A 22,026-nucleotide genomic window follows, 5' to 3' on the forward strand; every position below is an offset into this window, starting at 1 on the left:
AAACTGCATTACTGAAATAAAATCTTGGCTTCAATCAAACTTCCTCAAACTCAATTGCAACAAATCTGAAATCATCATCATTGGTCCAAAAATGCTCACCAAATCCACCCAAAACTTCATCCTCAACATTGATGGTCTCCCAGTATCCACCTCACCTCACATCCGGAATCTTGGAATCATCCTTGATCAAACCCTCTCCTTCGACAAACACATCAAACACATCACAAAGACAGCCTTCTTCCACCTCAAAAACATTGCCCGTCTCCGTCCATCCCTCTCCTCCACAGCTGCAGAAACCCTCATCCACGCCTTCATCACCTCCCGTCTGGACTACTGCAACAGCCTCCTCTATGGCGCACCCTCAAAAATCATCAATAAACTTCAATACATTCAAAACTCCGCTGCCCGTCTACTCACACACACCTCGATCCGTGACCATATCACCCCCGTCCTTTATAAACTCCACTGGCTCCCCATCCCCCAGAGAATCCAGTACAAAATCCTCCTCATAACCTACAAAGCCCTCCATAACCTGGCCCCATCCTACCTGACCGACCTCCTCCACAGGCACACTCCCACCTGCACCCTCCGCTCTGCCGCTGCCAATCTCCTATCCCCCCACATCCGGACTAAACTCAGATCCTGGGGGGACAGGGCTTTCTCCATCGCTGCTCCCACCCTATGGAACTCACTACCCCAAACCGTTAGAGACTCCCCCACACTCACCACATTCAAAACATCGCTGAAGTCTCACCTGTTCAGTACTGCCTTCAACCACTGAAGGTCACCTCACCTACTGTCTCCTTTCTCTGTTCATTTATTTATTTACTTATTTATCTATTTATTAATTTCCCTATGTTCTCAAAATCTCTGTAAAGCGTCTTTGAGTATATGAAAAGCGCTATATAAATAAAATGTATTATTATTAATGTGGAACCTGCCACCAGAGGAAGTAGTTAAAGTGAAGGGAAGTGCAGATGCTGGTTTAAACCAAAGATAGAAGCGTCTCGACCCGAAACATCACCTATTCCTTTTCTCCAGAGATGCTATCTGACCCGCTGAGTTACTCCAGCTTTTTGTGACTATCTTCAAGTAGTTAAGGTGCATTAATTTCAAGGGAATCTTACTGAAAGACTGGAGTAATTAATAGTTGGAAATGTTTAATATACTCAACATCATCTATGGAGATAAAAACAGAGTTAATAGTGACACCGAGACAGTTGAATAGTTTATATTTTAATTTATTCTATCTGGATTACTGAAGATGGTATATATTTTGTTCTCTGGTTGTTTATTACTATATGTTTTCCAAGAATCATGATTGCATAATATTGGTCCTGTTTAATAGTCAATTCTGTGAAAGCCAACGAGGCTGTATATTGGGTGAGAACTGCTACACTACCAAAGCACCTGTAAAACAGTAGGTTGCAATCCATCGCTTTGACTAGCCGGAATGTAAAATCACTTGAGATAGTTTGTGCTGATCTAATTCGTGGTGCCAAAGATAAGAATCTAAAAACCAACTACAAAAGAGAACCACTACACTACCCAGAAAAGAAAGAGCTTCTGCACATTTTGTCTGCTCTGTGTCACATCTGTGAAGGATGAAACCTCGGACTAATAAAGATCTCGTCTTTTCTCCACAGGAGCAGCGACCAGTTGCGGCACCAAGATCTCATGGCAAGTTGGTTCGCGTCATCCATATTGCAGCCATAAAGCCACAGAGCAAGGAAGCAGGCCCTTCGACCCAACTTGTCCATGCTGATCAAGATGGCCTATCGGAGCGATTTAGAGGGATTTAGGCCAAATGCTGACAAATGTTAGACACATTTGTCAGCATTTGGCCTAAATCCCTCTAAATCTTTCCTAAATCCGCCTAAATCTTTCCTGCCTTTCTAAACCTTTCCTATCAATGTCCCTGTCTAAATGTCCTTACACCCACCACCCTGTGTGTGAAAAGGTTTCCCCTCAGGTTCCCATTAAATATTTCCTCTCTCACGTTAAACCTATGACATCTGGTTCTCATTCCCCCACTCTAGGCAAAAGACTCTGCATTTATCCCCTCTTGATTTTATGCACCTCTCTAAGATCACGCCTTATCCTCCCGAGCTCTAAGCAATAAAGCCCAAGCCTACCCAAGCCTCTCCCTATTGCTCAGGCCTTCACATCCTTGCAACATCCCAGTGAATTTTCCCTGCACCATTCCCTGAAGCAGGGTGAAGTACATTAAGTATTTTTCAGACATGAGAATACTTTTCAAATAACCTTTAGAAATGAAACTTGAATGAAACCAAGTAGATTGTAGTTGCAAAATAGATATCTGTTGTACTTTTTACATAAACCCCACATCTCACAGCAATCTGTGATGAGGAAATGAGATACTTGGCAGTCCTTCTTATTGGACCGGTTAAACTCCAATTTCTCCATAAGTATCAAGCAATTGCTGGAATTACAGTAGAAAAACACGTTTAACTCCCCATGAAAACTTAAACCTATAATGACTGAAGGGCTTAAGTTCCAACCTGTGGCGTGCACCAAGACATGTGTAGGAAGGAACTGTAGATGCTGGTTTAAACCGAAGATAGGCACAAATGCTGGAGTAACTCAGCGGGACAGGCAGCATCTCTGGGGAGAAGGAATGGGTGACGTTTCATGTTGAGACCCTTCTTCAGACTGACGTCAGGGGAGAGGAAGATACATAGATAAGGAAGTGGAGTGTGAAAATAAGACAAAGAAAATGGAGATCAAGGAAAATGTAGAGTAGATCATTGTTAACTGGGAGAAGATAACAACAAAGCAAACAGATAAAATGTAGTTGAAGACAGTAAGATTAGTCGGAGAACTGGGAAGGGGGAGGGATGGAGAACGAGGGTAAGCAAGGTTTACTTGAAGTTAGAGAAGTCAAATGTTCATACCGCTGGGGTGTTATCTGCCCAGCAACATATGAAGTGCTGTTCATCCAATTTGCGCTGGGCCTCACTCTGACTGCCTGTCCCGCTGAGTTACTCCAGCATTTTGTGTCTAATGCATGCTCTGTATCAGAAAACTCTTTAGATACTTCAGCGGTGGTGATATGTAATGGACCACTCCTTTCAGAGGTTCTGCTGAAGATCAACTCTGTCGGAATCTGTGGAACAGACATCCATTTCTGGAAAGATGGAGGATGTCCGGGTTTCATCATCAACAAGCCCTTGATTCTGGGTCATGAATTCTCAGGCACTGTGGTGAAAGTGGGCTCTGAAGTTCAACACCTCAAAGCAGGTTAGTCATGAAGCATTCTGCAGCATTACCTGAATCGGGGGGGGGGGGGGGGGTCATTTAAGACAGGTTCAAAATTACATGTGATTTTGAAGGACTGAAGTATATCTTGCACTTACAGGAACATCATTACCCAGAGGATACATATTTAAAGTGATTGGTGAGATTTGAATTGTTTTAAGCAACAGGTACAGGGTGGCACAGTGGCTTGGGGTAGCACAGTGACGCAGCTGGTAGAACTGGGTCAATCCTGACCTTGGATGCTGTCTGTGTGGAGTTTGCACGTTCTCCCTGTGACCGCGTGGGTTTCCTCCAGGTACATTAGTTTCCTCCCATATCCCAAAGACCTGCAGGTTTGTGGGTTAATTGGCACTCTGTAAAATTGCCCCTACTGTGTAGGGAGCGGGTGAAAAAAAGTGGGATAACATGGAACTAGCGTGAACAGGTGTGATCAATGGCCAGTATGGACTCGTTGGGCCGAAGGGCCTGTTTCAATGCTGTATCTCCAAACTAAATTCTGAACAAAACTAAACTTGAGATCTGGAATGAATTGACGGAGGAAATGATGAAGGTAGAATCAGTTGCCCAGTTGGAGGAAATTCTGTGTTTAACCTGTACCCTGAATCTGGCTTTAATCTCTCCAATCTCTCCCTACTCCACCCCAAGTCACAGGTGTTGCCCGGCCTTAAATACGTACTCGGGTACCGACTCATGGCTAGCACCTCCCACACTGAGACACCGCCATCTAGCGCCGATGGTTCGTTCTGCCCTTGGGTTGCCACCAGGTGTCACCACATTATAATATTTATTTTTATAATACTATTCTGTGCAATATCTTATATTCTGACAAGGTGCAATATCTATATTCTTATAAGGGTGCATGCGTAGGCATAATGTGTATGCGTGTGTGAATCTGTGTGTATGTGTTACAGTGTGTGCACGTGAGTAGTTTTTATTTATTTTTCTCACTCTTTTACTGTTATTTATTGTTATTTTCTATCTTGTACATTTGAGCTCAGCTCCGGCAGTGCGCCTGAATTTCGCTGTATGCACCACTACAATGACAATGAAGAAATTCTATTCTATTCTTTCTATTCTAAAATACACAATTTCCTGATCAGTATTATTGCACTCAAACGTTGCACTCAAACATTGGTAAACATTGGTAAAAAATGTTGTAAACATTGGTTTCCAACCCCGAATGATTACTTCAACTTAGGCTAGATGTGTCTTGGTATCTAAAAACTAGGATAAATATATTTATTATTTCTCCTAACATTTAATTGTTCCTGCATTACTTTGCCCTCTTTTCCCATCATGTTTTCCCAGTATCTATGGCCTTGAGTTAAACATATTACAAATTACTCATCTTTCTTATAATTTTCAGAATTTAATACATCAAATCTCTAGGAAAGGTAAATGTGTACAGATATATCGACACGGAAACATTTGTCGTCTATGACAATAAAGAGGACCTAGACCAATTAAATGTTTGCTCAAATGACTCTTAAATCTTCGGTGGTATCACAAACCGCTGGAGTAACTCAGCAGGTCAGGCAGCATCTCTGGAGAGAAGGAATGGGTGACGTTTCGGGTCGATACCGTTCTGCAGACTGATGACGTTTCGGGTCGAGATCCTTCTTCAGACTGATCACGTTTCGGGTCGAGACCCTTCTTCAGACTGATGAAATCATCGGTACACTACGGAGGTTTGGTTTATATGCAGACTCTCGACACAAAAGATCGACAATTCCTCACCCCCCTCTCCCCCTTACAACTGCTGCTTGACCTGCAGAGTTCCTCCAGCAGTTATTTTTTGCTCAATGTGCGAAAGACAGTTGTTAAATTCAAAGGTAGACACAAAATACTGGAATAACTCAGCGGGACTGGCATTCTCTGGAGAGAAGGAATGGGTGAAGTTTCGAGACCCTTCTACAGTTATTAGTTTGAATAGGTGAACACAAAAGTTTAATATTCCAATGTTTAGGCAATGTACATTGCATTTAGTAATAATGACTGCTTTTATGCAGGCACATTGTCTAAGAATATAAACTGCAAAACATGTAGATTAATTTAGTTTATCTTAGCTTAGCTTAGATAAGGGCATTCGATTCAATTTGAGATACCAGCTATCAGAAAGATGTGTATAGCAATTAATTCTTCCCTTGCACAATTAAAGCATGGAATAGTCTTCACCCTACTATAGTTATTCAACCAGACGCAACTAAATTTAAGCCAGTTCTTCTCCAAGAAGCCCTTCTTTCTTAAGTCCATACTCCGCCATCTCCAGTTTAAATTCCATTTGGAATATTTTGGAGGACCAAGAACCAAGATTAGTTTAATTTTGTTTTTTATTGTCACATATACCGAGGCACAGTGAAAAGCTTTACCTCAGCTTTAGCTTAGGGTTAGGGTTAGAGAAAGTCAAAGAAAAACATTATGCAGAAATACAATCAAGCTGTCCACAGTGTATGAATAAAAGATAATGCAAAAGATTGTGCGGCACAGTGGCGCAGCGATAGAGTTGCTGCCTTACAGCGAATGCAGCGCCGGAGACTCGGGTTCGATCCTGACTACGGGCGCCGTTCTCCCCGTGACCTGCGTGCGTTTTCTCTGAGATCTTCGGTTTCCTCCCACACTCCAAAGACGTACAGGTATGTAGGTAAATTGGCTGGGTAAATGTAAAAATTGTCCCTAGTGGGTGTCGGACTCGTGTCGGTGTGCGGGGATCGCTAGGCGGCGCGGACCTGGTGGGCCGAAGGGCCTGTTTCTGCGCTGTATCTCTAAATCTAAAAATAAAGGGTACAACATTTAGCGCCAAGATATAACATTGAAGGCACATTACTGGCAGACCGGTGATATTGCCTGTTTCGGAGAACAGGCTTTTTTAAATGTTACCCATATCAATCCAATTGCAGTACCAACATTATGGTTTGTAGAAAATGCACAGTACCAGTGTTTACATTACTGACTTCTAGGTGATAGTGATGACACCATTAACTTGTTGAAAACCAAGCATCAGAAATAAATGCATTGTCACCACGGACTATGATCTTGTTTTGCTGCAGGTGACAGAGTTGCCGTTGAGCCTGGTGTTCCCAGAGAGAATGATGAGTTTGTTCGAACTGGACGTTACAATTTGTCACCAACTAGCTTCACCAGTGGTCTTCCTCCTGATCATGGGGGGATGTGCCAATACTATGTCCATGATGCCAGCTATTGCTTCAAGTTAGTTTCGCTATTTACTGTTAGTTTCATATCTTTAAAAAATCCTTTATCCATGATTTCAAAATATTGTTTTTTTTTTAATATAGAACTGTTAGTTTTATATCTTTTAAAAAAATCTACCTTTGTAGAATTGGAACATATCCAATGTTATAGATTCAGAGAGTGATACAGTGTGGAAACAGGTCCTCCGACCAGACTTGCCCCCACTGACCTACATGTCCCAGCTACACTAGTCCCACCTGCCTGCGCTTGGTCCATATCCCTCCAAACCTGTCCTATCCATGTACCTGTCTACTGTTTCTTAAACGTTGGGATAGTCCCAGCCTCAACTACCTCCTCTGGCAGTGTAAGAAAATAACTGCAGATGCTGGTACAAATCGAAGGTATTTATTTCACAAAATGCTGGAGTAACTCAGCAGGTCAGGCAGCATCTCAGGAGAGAAGGAATGGGTGACGATTCGGGTCGAGACCCTTCTTCAGTCTGAAGAATGGTCTCGACCTGAAACGTCACCCATTCCTTCTCTCCTGAGATGCTGCCTGACCTGCTGAGTTACTCCAGCATTTTGTGAAATAAATACCCCCTCTGGCAGCTCGTTCCATACACCCACCACCCTTTGTGTGAAAAGGTTACCTCTCAGATTCCTATTAAACCTTTTCCCCTTCACCTTGAACCTTTGTCCTATGGTCCTAGATTCCCTTACTCTGGGCAAGAGACTCTGTGCATCTACCCGATCTGTTCGATCTACCCAATGTAATTAGAAAAGGTGAAGCTTTCGCTGAATGTAGAGAGTGTTTGCCTCCAATTTTGTGTTCTTGTCTTGTGATGTTCCATTTCTCTGTCTCTGAAGTTAAGGCTTTCCTCTCCACCACATTGGTTGTGGTTTACCTGAAATAGTTTGGCATGGTTCCAAACTATCCTCTATAGTTCTAGAGTAGCAGGATGCATATAAATTCCAAAATTGGACACCTTCCCCATGGAAGTACACTAACTCCTCTTTTGCTTTGCTGCTGTATCGACCAGTTCCAAAATATTTTACATGTTTATTTAACCTTATAATCGCGAATATTTACACAAAAGGAGAGAGGCAGTTTACTTTACAGGATTTGGTCAAAAACAAATTTTACTTTCGCAAGTTTTTCCTCGTGACACTCTGTGGTTTAAACATTGATGTGCGCACATCATCAAAAATAATGTAGACTTCCAAAGTTCATGTTTACCTTGGTTGCATCTGAGATTTGGGGAAAGAAACATAAGAACAGATGATAATGTGATAATAATGCATTGCGGACTCTGGGTTTATGCCAAGGATAGGCACAAACTGCTGGAGTAACTCAGCGGGTCAGGCAGCATCTCTGGAGAAAATGGAAAGGTGACCTTTCGGATTGGGATCACCTTCTCTCCACCTGAAACGTCACCTTTCTATTTTCTCCAGAGATGCTGCCTGACACCCTGAGTTACACCAGCATTTTGTGTCTATATAAGAACGGATTGTTGTTTGTTTAACCTTCCCTGTTCCACAATGCTTTTATAATTTACTAGACCAAGTGGACCCTTTTGGCCCAAACCTCTGCTGCATTGGTGCAGCCCCCTCTCCGACCCCACTACCCCCTCCCCTCTTCCCCCCCTCCCCCCTCCCCTCCCACCTCCCTCCTCCCCCCTCCCTTCCCACCTCCCTCCCTTCCCACCTCCCTCCCTTCCCACCTCCCTCCCTTCCCACCACACTCCCTCCCCTCCTCCCCCTCCTTCCACCTCCCTCCTCCCCCCCTCCTCCCCCTCACCCCTCCCTCCCTCCGTCTTTCCCCCTCCCTGTCCCCTCTTCCCCTCCCCGCTCCCTCTCTCCTCCCCATCCTTCTCCCTCCCTCCTCCCCTCCCCCCCTCCCCCTCTCCCCGTCCCTCCTTCCCTCCCTCTCCCCGTCCCTCCTCCCCTCCCTATCCCCATCCCTTCTCCCCTCCCTCTTCCCCTTCCCTTCCCCATTCTCCTCCCCTCCCCTCCCCCCCACTCTATCCTCCTCAACTCTCCTTATCCTCCCTCCTCATCTCCCGCCCTCCCTCCCTCCCCCCCCCCCCACCCTCCCTCCCTACGAGATAGATTTAAACTTTAAAATGTGAATAACTTAAAAAATATATCACCGATTTCAATGAAACTTCTTCCATTAGCACCAAAGGGACGACGGTGAGTAAGGTGGGCCTAAAATTGTCACACTATCGTGTACCGTTTTGGCTGTAGTTCAGGAACAAACAAACAAACAAACGAGAGTTTTAGTGTGTAGATGATGGTGTCGTCTTATGGCTCTCATGTCTCGTTCTTTCAGGATTCCAGACTTGCTGAGTTTTGAAGAAGGTGCACTGGTCGAGCCTCTTTCTGTTGCGATTCATGCCTGTCGCAGAGCAGAAGTGAAAATGGGCTGTAAGATCCTCATCTGCGGAGCTGGTAAAGAATTGCTGATGACACAAAATACTAACACATTCTAGTATCATTAATCTTTATATTTTCAATGCACATTATTCAAGTGAACCGGCCTCCGGTGCTGTTTTGAGAGTGAAACTTGTAAGGTGATATTTTTCTGTGTTTTTTAACATTAGTTGGGATCAAAAAAGAATGACCATGTCATGGAGTCATATGGCATAGAAACAGTTCTTTAAGCTGACCAACTTCAAGCACCCACTGCCCTAGCCCATCACTGACCCCCACAGAACCAACGACTGCACCTAAACTCTACCACTCACCTACTTGTGGCAATTTACAGTGACCAATTAGCCTAACACTTGTGAGGGTCAGAAGGGTCTCCACCCAAAATGTCACCCATTTTTTTTATCCAGAGATGCTGCCTGTCCCGCTGAGTTACTCCAGCATTGTGTCTAACCTAACACATGCATATCTTTGGGGTGGGTTAAAACAGGAGCACCGGAAGGAAACTCCAACCTTTTTCTCCAGAGATGCTGCATGACCCGCTGAGTTACTCCAGCACTTTGTATCTATCTTCAGTATATACCAGCAGATGGTTGGACAAAGGCCAGAGATGAAAAGACAAAAGGTAGTCAGATAAGGAGACTATAGACAATAGACAATAGGTGTAGGAGGAGGCCATTCGGCCCTTCGAGCCAGCACCGCCATTCAATGTGATCATGGCTGATCATTCTCAATCAGTACCCCGTTCCTGCCTTATCCCCATACCCCCTGACTCCGCTATCCTTAAGAGCTCTATCTAGCTCTCTCTTGAATGCATTCAGAGAATTGGCCTCCACTGCCTTCTGAGGCAGAGAATTCCACAGATTCACAACTCTCTGACTGCAAAAGTTTTTCCTCATCTCAGTTCTAAATGGCCTGCCCCTTATTCTTAAACTGTGGCCCCTTGTTCTGGACTCCCCCAACATTGGGAACATGTTTCCTGCCTCTAACGTGTCCAACCCCTTAATAATCTTGTACGTTTCGATAAGATCCCCTCTCATCCTTCTAAATTCCAGTGTATACAAGCCTAGTCGCTCCAGTCTTTCAACATATGACAGTCCCGCCATTCCGGGAATTAACCTAGTAAACCTACGCTGCACGCCCTCAATAGCAAGAATATCCTTCCTCAAATTTGGAGACCACAACTGCAGACAGTACTCCAGGTGCGGAGAGAAGGAGCATGAAATGTATTCCAGGGTTGTGAAAGAAGCTATGGAAAAGGCAGTTAACTAGCATAAAACTCTTGCATATGCAACATTATTTTCTAATTGATGTACCATTCATTCCTTTATTAAGGGACAATTGGACTTATGAATCTGTTGGTCGCCAAGGCAATGGGGGCAAATCAAGTGGTGATATGTGGTAAGGCACACAGTCAGCACTTGTTTTTAAACTATTCCCAACAGGTACATTGGAGTAGTCCTTTATTTCTTTATTTTGCTGGTAATAATATGGCAACTTGTAATTTTCCATAACTCAAATCTAGAATTGGAACCCTCTACCTTTTCCTCTGTTTATGAGTCAATATTTCATTCACTGAAAAGGGGGAAATAAGCAGCAAAGTGTGTTTAAAAAGGATCAATTTACTGATGCAAGGAAGTGGTGAGATTCCCACAGACTCCAAATTGAATAAGAGACCAGCCGCCAATTAATTCCCCTTTCCTCACACCCACATTAAACTCCAAACTCTTCTACACTGATTAGCTTTCTGCATCCTATCCTGCATCACAGTACATCATGATACTAAGGGACCAAGGTTACTACCAGATCTGGTATGAATTCACTCTGAATATTTCAGGCCTCTTTTTTGATACAGCACAAAAATGGGCTCCTCGGCCCACCAAGTCTATGCTAACACCCCATTATTGTAGATTTGGCTCACTTACATTACTAACATTTGCCTGCATTGGGGCCATACCATTCTGTTTATGTAAGTGTCTGTCTAAATGTCTCGTAAACATTGCAATTCCAACTGATTCCACCACCTCCAGTGGCAGTGTGTCCCAGATATCAACCACTCGGTAAATAACTTTCCCCTTTAAATCTCCTTCCATCCACCTTAAACCTTTTCCTTCTTGTTTATGATACCCACAGCACTGGATAAAGATTTTGACTCATCTCTGCTTCTCATAATTTTATCTACTACTCCTGTCTAGTCACCTTCCAGCCTTCTTTGCTCCGTGAAACATAAGCACAGCCTGCCTAATTTTCCCCTAATCCTGAAGTCCTCTAATCCAGGCAACATCTGGTGACTCTGCTCTGCACCCTTGTCAGCACAATCATGTGCCTTAACCTTGTGAGCCAGCCCACAGTGCGCAAATTTTGTCAAAAGCCGTACTATGATTCACATAGACATCATCTACCATCATCAATCTTCAGTACATTTGCTACCACTGATGAAAGATTCACAACGCTGTAGTTACCTGAATGCACGTCATGAACGTGTGAATGCACACTGCAAACCGGCCCTATTAACGATACAAAATGCCCCATTTTTGCATTGGAAGCTTCTATGACTGTTTTGCTTTTTAAAGTTTTTTTTTTAGCTAACTTTTAAACCTTCATAGGATTAAACAAAAGCAAAGGCTTTGAACATGTCCTTCCAATTTATTTGCTCATGGTTTACCGAAATTCTAATTGGTCATTAAATATATATTGTATTGTTTAAAAAGTCATTATTTGAAAGTTAACATGAAAATGGTACACACTAATAGGCAACGAAATATGAGAAAGTTCTGTGAGCTAGACTTTGAGAATTATGAAATGAACTAAGTTAGAGCCTTTGTTCATGATATTTTAATCAAAGTGATATTTCCCTTCCTAATTTTGCAGGTGGGGCAGGAACAATCATTTGGTAGAGGTACATAGAGTGTAGAAATTATAGGCTTGTAACATTGGGGGCAGTGGGGTAGAGAGCCTTTTCCTTGTTCTTTAGTATAGAAGTTGGCTAACTAATAATTATTGGGGAGGAAATACTATGCTGTAAATCAAAAGCATATGCCAAAATATCAGTAAACCAACTGAACCTGGTATTTTCCGAACCACAAACAATAAAGATTCCCGGCTAGTTTTGTTTGGTTTGGTTTGGTTTAGTTTATAGACACAGCGCAGAAACAGGCCCTTCGGCCCACCGGGTCTGCACAGACCAGCGATCCTCGCACACTGACACTATCCTACACACACACACTAGGGGAGATTTACACTTATAACAAGCCAATTAACCTACAAACCTGTACATCTTTGGAGTGTGGGAGGAAAGCGAAGATCTCGAAGAAAACCCACGCGGTCACGGGGAGAACGTACAAACTCCATACGGACAGCACCTGTAGTCGGGATTGAACCCGGGTCTCTGGCGCTGCAAGCGCTTTAAGGCAGCAACTCTACCTCTGTGCCAACTAAGCAAATTTGATCTGTAAATAGTCCAAAAGTTGTTCTTTTGGAATGATAAAAGAAATTTTGTCTTACAGATTTGTCAAGCGACCGGCTAAAAATGGCAAAGGAAATGGGGGCTGATTATACGCTGAAAATTGAAAAAGAGACAGCCGAAGAAATGGCCCAGAAAGTGAAGGCTGCCCTTGGCTTGATGCCTGATATAACCATCGAGTGCACTGGGGCAGAGATCTGTATGCAAGCTGGCATCTATGTAAGTACCATAACAAGATATCTGCATCGTACTTACTGCCAGTTATCCTTGCTTGTGTTTATGACTGTGCCTGGTATAGTAATATTTTAACTGAACTGTATACAAAAGAGGAATTTCACTGTACCCAAGTGCATGTGACAATAAAGAACCTTTGAACCATTTCTGGGCACAAAAGCTACATCTAATCATAAGACCATAAGACATAGGAGCAGAATTGGGCCATTTGGCCCTTTGCGTTTACTCCACCATTCAAACTTTTGTAACTTTGTTGGCACCAGCATGTGGTGAGTCTTGCATACGGCCATGGTGAGGTCTGCTGTGTGATTTTACCGGGTTGTATGCAAACCGAAGCATTTCGCTGTACCTAGGTACGTACATATGACAATAAAGTACCATTGAATCATTGATCTGTTTTTTTGTCATCCTTCATCAGAATGAACTATTTATTTTACCACTGAGAAAAGGACTAATCCACTGTGTATTTCCAACATTTTCTGTTTTTACTTTGCAAAACTGCAATTTTTTTGATTTTCCATCAGGCAAGTCAAGTCGAGTTTATTGTCATATGCACAGGTACGCTGAGGTACGGGTACAAAGGCGGCACAGTGGCGCAGCGGGTAGAGCCGCTGTCTCACTGCGCCAGAGACCTGGGTTCGATCCCGACATCGGGTGCTGTCTGTGTGAAGTTTGCATGTTCTCCATGTGACTGCGTTGGTTTGCTCTGGGTGCATCAGTTTCCTTCCACATCACAAAGATGTGCGGGATTGTAGGTTAATTGCCCTCTGTAAGTTTCCCGTAGTGTGCAGGGAGTGGACGAGAAAGTGGGATGACATAGGACTGGTGTAAACGGGTGTTCGATGGTCTGCGTGGACTCAGTTGGCTGAAGGGCCTGTTTTCAAGCTATGTCTTTCAATCAGTCAAATAAAATTGTGCTTGCAGTGGCTTTACAGACACATTGACTCAGATATGACACAAAACATAAATCGTCCCTAAAGTGGACAAGTCTGTGCAAAACAAGACATTAGTACAAAACACAATTAGAAAATGAGGGCATGAAAAAGAGGTAGTCCTTTTATCGCGGGGGTAAACATGTAATGAACCCAGTGAACTGCCTTAAGAAAATTGTGCACCTGCAATGTTCATCCAGTTTACTTTCAGCCGTGTGAAAGTATGGAAGAACGTGAGCTGGAGAATCATCAATATTAAATAGCATTACTGCTATCAAATCACTAACACGTGCTACTTAAGGTCATCGTCTGCTTTCTACATTGGCATGACCTTGGAGGTGTGCTACATGCTATGTCCTCTAACAATCCCGTGAGCCTCCAAAGACGTACAGGTATGCAGGTTAATTTGTTGGGCAAATGTGAAAATTGTCCCCAGTGGGTGTAGTGTTAATGTGCGGGGATCGCTGGGCGGCACGGACCCGGTGGGCCGAAGGGCCTGTTTCTGCGCTGTATCTCTAAATTTAAAATCTACCGAGTGTCACTTTGAAATACGTCAGGTATTCACTGGAATTTAGAAGGATGAGAGGGGATCTTGCAGAAACATATAAAATTCTTAAGGGATTGGACTGGCTAGATGCAGGAAAAATGTTCCCCATGTTGGGAGAGTCCAGAACCAGGGGTCAAGGTTTAAGAATAAGTGGTAGGCCATTTAGGACTGAGATGAGGAAAGACTTTTTCACTCAGAGAGTTGTAAATCTGTGGAATTCTCTGCCACAGAAGGCAGCGGGGGCCAATTCACTGGATGGTTTCAAGAGAGAGTTAGATTTACCTCTTAGGGCTAAAGGAATCAAGGGATATGGGGAAAAAACAGGAACAGGGTACTGATTTTAGATGATCAGCCACGATCATATTAAATGGCTGTGCAAGTTTGAAGGGCCGAATGGCCTACTCTTGCACCTATTTTCTGTGTTTCTAATATCCAAGGAAATCAGCATTAATAATCGATATTATTTACACATTATTTACACACTACACATTGCCTTCCATCACAGTGAGGGTATGCCTAGAGCAATCACTGTGATGGCTGTTTTATGTTAAAAAAATTATCTGTGTGTCTTTGCTCTTTAATGTCTACTGCCGGACCCTGACGTGAGAGGATGCTGGCGTTGAGTATTCGCCGCTTTTCCGTCAGGATAGTTTGTCTGTTTGTTTCTATGTTAATTGTTTTTGTAAAGCGCTTTGAGCATGTGATAAGGCGCTATATAAAATAAATGGATTATTATTATTATTATTGTTTCCTAGGCCACGCATTCAGGAGGGGTTTTGGCTCTAGTTGGTATCGGTCACGAGTTTGCAAAAATTCCAATATTACATGCACTCCTTCGAGAAGTGGATATTCGAGGAGTTTTTAAATATTGTCACACGTAAGTATTGATATTTTCTTGCCCGTTTATCATTTGAAATCACAGAGCCACAGAGCCACAGAGCATAGATTTAGGCCCTTTGGCCCATCGAGTTATTACTGATCAATAAACCCATCTACATTATTCCTACACTCTTCCCATTTACTTATTTCACTTATGTTTTTGGTTTTCATTAAACAGACAGAAACCAAGCAATACCTCAATATCACTGTAGGAAGGAACTGCAGATGCTGGTTTAAACCAAAGATAGACACAAAATGCTGGAGAAACTCAGCGGGACAGACAGCATCTCCAGAAACAAGGAATGGGTGACCTTTTGGGTCGTCTGAAGAAAGGTCTCGACCCGAAACGTCACCCGTTCCTTCTCTCTAGAGATGCTGCCTGTCCAGCATTTTGTGTCTATCTCAATATCACTCACTTTTAATTAATTTACAGTTAAAATTGCAATTAAAGCATCACAGTGTTGTAACTAGTAGATTTGTACCAGCATCTGCAGTTATTTTCTTACACAGTGTTGTAACTAGTAGAACCACTGCCTCACAGTGCCAGATGCCCAGGTTCAATCCTGACCTCGAGTACTGCCTGTGTGGAGTTTGCACATTCTCCCCGTGACCGGTTACATTTCATCTGGGTGCTGTGTCTTGCATCCCAAAGACACATTGGTTGGGTTAGTTAATTAACCACTGTAAATTGACACGTGTGGGAGGAGGATGGAATCTGGGTGGAGTTGATGGGAATGTGGGATTAATGTAGGATTAGTGGGTAAATGGTTGGTAAAGACATAGTCCAAGGGCCTGGTTCTGTGCTGAATGTTTCTATGTATCTAAGGCTCTATGACTCGGTGTAAATGTGTACTTTTACAATTTGCCAATGTTCGGACAAGGAAATCAATCTGTAGAAATGAGGAACTGCAGCTGCTGGTTAATACATAAAAGGACACAAAGTGCTGGAGAAACTCAGCAGGTCAGGCAGCATCTCTGAAGAACGTGGATAGGTGACGTTTCGGGTTGAGACCCTTCTTCAGATGGGTTAGTCTGAAGAAGGGTCTCGACCTGAAACGTCACGATCCATGTTCCCCAGAGAATCTGCCTGACCTGCTGAGTTACTCCAGCACTTTGTATCCTTTTAAGGAAAACCACCCATCTGAGTTTGGCATTCTCAAAGCCACCTGGCATTAATTTATAGCTCCTGCCTTAGATTGTAGTGAATATAACCCCAGTCGATCCATTCTTTCATCATATGTCAGTCCCGCCATCCCGCGAATTAACCTGGTGAACCTACGCTGTACTCCATCAATAGCAAGAATGTCCTTCCTCAAATAAGGAACCTGTTAATTTATACTGGGTCGCAGTGATAAAGGAATGCAGCACACAACCAGGCCCTTCGGCCCACCAAGTCTGTGCTGACAACCTTCCATTTTGCACTTGACTGCACTGGTGTGTTACCAGTGCACCTGGCACCTGTGGTCACCTGCACAGGACTAGCACTTTGAGGGAGAAAGGTGATGAAAAGGCAGCATTTCACCTTGTTCAAAGCACAGTAGTGATTACACCATTATTTTATTGGAGCTGAAAATATTTATTGATGGTATTGCTCTTCATTTCTTCTCAACGCACCTCACAATTAACGAATCAATTGACTTAAAATGAAAGTCTGAAACCAAAACAGAACACGCTGGAAACACACAGCAGGTGGGCAGCACCAGTGGAAAGGGAAGCAGAGGTAACGTTTCAGGTCGAAGGGTCTGATAACCTTTAGCTCAGTTTTTCTCGCAATGGCTGCTGCCCGACCTGGTGAGTGTTTCCACCAGTGTCTGCAATTAATCCTGGCCATTAGCAGGAAATATTGTCTTATAGGAAAAGCATCAGCCAATCTATGAAGTAATCGAAGATGAAAAAGATGGCCAGGATCTTAGTTCAGTTTAGTTTATTATATTAGAATATTATTATTATATATTAGAATATAAACTTTTAGCAGTAATTCCCTCTTCCACATTATATTGCCATAGACTAGTGCATACCCACCTGAGAGGGCAGATGAGTCCTTTGATGATTAGAAAAGTACTACTTCCATTAGTGCGGCTCACCCTCAATAGGGTAATATGAGCATCATATATTTTGTACACAGTCCACAAGAGGGCAGCACGATGGCACAGCAGTAGAGTTGCTGCCTTGCAGCACCAGAGACTCGAGTTCCATCCTGACCTTGGGTGCTGTCTGTACGGAGTTTATACGTTCTCTCTGTGACCATGTTGGTTTCCTCCGGGTGTTCCAGTTTCCTCCCACATTCTAAAGACGTGCAGGGTTGTAGGTTAATTGGCTTCTGTTAATTGTCGCTAGTGTGTGGGATAGAACTAGCGTGGGCCGAAGAGCCTGTTTCCACGCTGTGTCTCTACACTAAAACTTTGACGTCACTGAGAAGATAACTTTGCAACGGCAACATATGGCAAATGGCATGTTGGCCTTCATACCGAGAAGATTTGAGTATCGGACCAAGGAGGCCTTACTGCAGTTGTACAGGGCTCTGGTGAGACCGCACCTGGAGTATTGTGTGCCGTATTGGTCTCCTAATTTGAGGAAGAACATTCTTGCTATTGATGGAGTGCAGCGTAGGTTCACCAGGTTAATTCCCGGGATGGCGGGACTGACATATGATGAAAGAATGGATCGACTGGGGTTATATTCACTAGAATTTAGAAGTATGAGCGGGAATCTTATAGAAATATATAAAATTCTTAAGGAATTGAACAGGCTAGATGCAGGAAAAATGTTCCCGATGTTGGGGGAGTCCAGAACCAGGGGGATTCACAGTTTAAGAATAAGGGGTAGACCATTTAGGACTGAGATAAAGAAAACCCTTTTCACCCAGAGAGTTGTAAATCTGTGGAATTCTCTGCCACGGACGGCAGTGGAGGTCAATTCACTGGATGTATTAAAGAGAGAGTTAGATTTAGCTCTTAGGGCTAACGGAATCAAGGGATATGGGGAGAAAGCAGGAACGGGGTACTGATTTTGGATGATCACCCACGATCATATTGAATGGCTGTGCTGGCTCGATGGGCTGAATGGCCTACTCCTGCACCTATTTTCTATTTTTCTATATAAAATTTCAGTTGTTAAAGTACAAAATAATTCTACGTTGCAACAGCTACTGAAGGTCGTGATAAAACACCAGGACAGTAAGTTTAGTTTCGTTTAGATACAGAGCGGAAACAGGCCCTTCGGCCCACAGAGTCTGCGCCGACCAGCGATCCCCACACATTAACGCTACCCTACACACACTAAGGACAATGTACATTTATTGAAAGCAAATTAACCTACAAACCTGTACGTCTTTGGAGTGTGGGAGGAAACCGAAGGTCTCGGAGAAAACCCGCGCGGTCACGGGGCGAACGTGCAAACCCCATACAGACAGCATCTGTAGTCGGGATCGAACCTGGGTCTTTGGCGTTGTAAGGCAGCAACTCTACCGCTGCGCCACCGTGCTGCCCGGCATTGAATCATCAGCTCAGGGTTGTACGAGAGCCCTCCTGCAATGTGTACCATAACATATTTCATTTCATTTCATTTCATTTTATTTTATTTCGAACATGTTAAAAGACATCAATTAAAAAACAAAATAAACAAAAAAACAGAAGAAATACAAGGAATTTCATCCATTACTTAACATATGCGAAAAGGAGTAGGAAGAAGTGTGAACTTATTTAATCCAACCCCCATTCCCTAATCAATATTTATCAAGTATCAGATATTAATACAAAAATACTCATACACCCTTATATGTTCATATAGATATACTTATTTAAATAATGATGTGTTATTATATGTAGACCCCTGGTGACTGTTAATCCCCCTCCTCACTGTACCTAGAAAAAATCATGTGTTTATATTTGTTTTTAAACTGGATGATGTTTGAACATTGTTTTAATTCCGCATTCATTCTGTTCACATAGGCAACACCTTTATAAATTGTTGTCAAGAATATAATCCAAAATCAAATCCCTCAATGCACCCTGCATGTTGTAACCTGTAGGTGTATACTTGGGGTATTCTTACCACATGGTTACAATCCAAACTTTGGTTAGGCTTGATTTGTGGTTGAAAGGGAAAGGACTACATCATGTGGTTTATGATTTTCCATCTTCTGACAACCTTGACTCAGTTGCTGACATTCTCTCTCACTGCATTGGCCTCTAGAGGGCATCAGAGATGCTTTATGACTGAACTGTATGAAGCTTCAATTCAACTAACGAATGAAAATGCCTTTATTCATTCAAATTGTTTTTGGTCTTCCATATTCCTCTAATCATTTTTTTAATGCACCTATAAAAGCATTATAAAAGTGCTTTATAATGCTTATAAAAGTGCATTTAAAATACGAGGAAAGGTAATATTTAGCATGCTGCAATCCACATCCTCTGTCTTCTTCTTTCGTGAACATCATCCATGCTTCAAATGTTAGAAAATAACTGCAGATGCTGGTACAAATCGAAGGTATTTATTCATAAAATGCTGGAGTAACTCAGCGGTCAGGCAGCATCTCAGGAGAGAAGGAATGGGTGACGTTTCGGGTCGAGACCCTTCTTCAAACGTTACATCACTGTCATCGTCCGTTCTGAAAAGGGACGCAAGCTTCCGGTGACAATCAGTGGGAGCCATCACTTGCACAATAGATGATGGTGGTAGCAGAATTAGCTCAGGCCATTTCCCAGTTTCCAGCCCCGCGACGTGGACTCTGGCGCCATCCTCTGTCTAAAAAATGCCATCATGTACCTGAGTGCTCACTGAACTGCACTGGTCCAGTTATCTCACTATTAATATCAGATTAATTGCTCTATTTCTTCACTCAATTTCAGTGCATCAATGGCCCATGACCCACAGAACAGCAGAATTACACTGCATGTCGTGGCCCACTGAGACTATGTTACTTTATGCAATATTTTTACATTTCTCCTTGTGCTGCTTCAGTATAAACTAACAACTCAGGCATATATAAACCTGATACGTGCAGCAAGCAACTACAGATGCTGGTTTACACTGAAGATAGACGCAAAATGCTGGAGTAACTCAGCGGAACAAGCAGCATCTCTGGAGAGAAGGAATGGGTGATGTTTCGGGTCGAAACCCTTCGTCAGACAGTCTGAAGGAGGGTCTCGACCCGAAACGTCACCTGTTCCTTTTTCTCCACAGATGGTGCCTGTTCTGCTGAGTTACTCCAGCATTTTGTGTCTATCTTCATGTATACACATGGGATTGGTTAGGAAAGGGGAGAAAGTTTCACGATATTGATAGACTTTCAGAAGAAACATAAGAGGGATATAACATGAACCAAACAAGAGGAAGAGAACCTTATCTCCCTACTGTCATTATCTCCCCATGTCATTATCTCCCCACTTAACCAAATATTCTCGTCATTTCCAAAAGGGATGTAAGAAATAAGTGGGCAAATCGTGAGAAATATGAGGCTTTATATAGGAGATTTTCCCAAGGAAAAGAAAAATTAAAGTCAAAAGACTGCAATGATGTTTCTGTTTATGTTAAAAGGCAATAGGGAGATTAGGGACCTTTCCCGTTAAGAGGACGATGGAAGGCCAAAAATAATTTAAATAAATAAAAATAAATAATGAAGCGTAAGAAAATAACTGCAGATGCTGGTACAAATCGGAGGTATTTATTTCACAAAATGCTGGAGTAACTCAGCAGGTCAGGCAGCATTTCAGGATAAAAGGAATGGGTAAGAAGGAATAAATAATGAAAGTTATTTGCAACAGCGTTTTTATTCCTGTTTGTTGTAAGTGCTAACAGTGAAGCTTGGTATACTTCAGCCATGAAGCATCTTTGATTTAAAAGATTATCAAGCATTATAGAGTCATAGAGTGATACAGTGTGGAAACAGACCCTTCGGCCCAACTTACCCACAACGGTCAACATGTCCCAGCTACACCAGTCCCACCTGCCCATGTTTAGTCCATATTCCTCCAAACCTGTCCTATCCATGTACCTATCTAACTGATTCCTAATCGTCAGAATAGTCCCAGCCTCAACCACCTCCTCTGGCAGTTTGTTCCATACACCCATCACCCTTCGTGTGAAAATCGTGGACTAGAGGTCATTGGTTCAAGGTGAAGGGGAAAAGATTTAATAGGAATCTGAGGGGTACCTCAGATTCCTATTCAATCTTTTCCCCTTCACCTTGAACCTATATCCTCTGGTCCTCGATTTCCCCTACTCTGGGCAAGATATTCTGCTTGTAATAATGGGCAAGAAAAAATCTCAAGTGTTCTTAGAAGTGTAAGAGTACCCTGAAAAATGATTTATTACCAACTATCTTTGCTCTTCTTAGGTGGCCCACAGCAATTGACATGTTGGCTTCAAAGAGGATTGATGTGAAGCCTCTGGTCACACATCGCTTTGCCCTGAAAGAAGCTCTCAAGGCTTTTGAAACAACAATGAAGGGAGTGGGCATCAAAGTGATGCTGAAGTGTGATCCAAACAACTTGGGTCAATAGAAGGTACTTCCACGACGTTGAGTATTATTTTCATGTTTGCTCTGGGCCTCGTTGAATCTATCATCTTGTCACTTGTAACGTTTGGACTTTTCTCTTGAAGAGCACAAACGCACAGCTGGCCTGGTCTCTATTTCCATTTCATTCTTCATCTTATCCAGCCCTTTAACAAAACTATCTTCCTCGATTTGGGTTGTATGGGAGATACTGTTACATAGAGTCACACAGCATGAAAACACATGCTTCAGCCCAGTAAGTTCATGTCGACCATCAAATACCCACTTTAGAGTAACCTCCTCCAACCTCATCTACTGTATCCATTGTTCAAGATGTGGACTCTTCTACATCGGCGAGACCAAACGTAGACTGGGCCATCGTTTCGCTGAACACCTTTGCTCATTCCGCCTGAACCTACCTGATCTCCCGGTTGCTAAACACTTTAATTCTCCTTCCCATTCCCACACTGACCTTTCTGTCCTTGGTCTCCTCCATTGACAGAGTGAGGCTAAACACAAATTGGAGGAACAGCATCTCATATTTCGCTTGCACAGCTTACAGCCCAGTGGTATGA

General features: G+C 43.0%; 1 protein-coding gene across 3 annotated transcripts in view; it reads left to right on the forward strand.

Annotated features, from left to right (window-relative positions):
• Positions 1–22,026, forward strand: part of LOC144610846 (sorbitol dehydrogenase-like) — a 29,894-nt gene that overhangs the window by 5,088 nt on the left and 2,780 nt on the right. For all 3 annotated transcript variants that reach the window (XM_078429814.1, XM_078429815.1, XM_078429813.1), the window contains exons 3-10: positions 1,647–1,680; positions 3,097–3,261; positions 6,327–6,486; positions 8,800–8,918; positions 10,233–10,298; positions 12,404–12,579; positions 14,829–14,950; positions 21,293–21,461. In XM_078429814.1, the coding sequence (XP_078285940.1) occupies positions 1,647–1,680; positions 3,097–3,261; positions 6,327–6,486; positions 8,800–8,918; positions 10,233–10,298; positions 12,404–12,579; positions 14,829–14,950; positions 21,293–21,458 (1,008 nt within the window). In that variant the 3' untranslated portion in view covers positions 21,459–21,461. The remainder of the gene's footprint in view (positions 1–1,646; positions 1,681–3,096; positions 3,262–6,326; positions 6,487–8,799; positions 8,919–10,232; positions 10,299–12,403; positions 12,580–14,828; positions 14,951–21,292; positions 21,462–22,026) is intronic.

The sequence above is a fragment of the Rhinoraja longicauda genome, chromosome 38, assembly GCF_053455715.1.
Source record: "Rhinoraja longicauda isolate Sanriku21f chromosome 38, sRhiLon1.1, whole genome shotgun sequence".
Classification (NCBI taxonomy): Eukaryota; Metazoa; Chordata; class Chondrichthyes; order Rajiformes; family Arhynchobatidae; genus Rhinoraja; species Rhinoraja longicauda.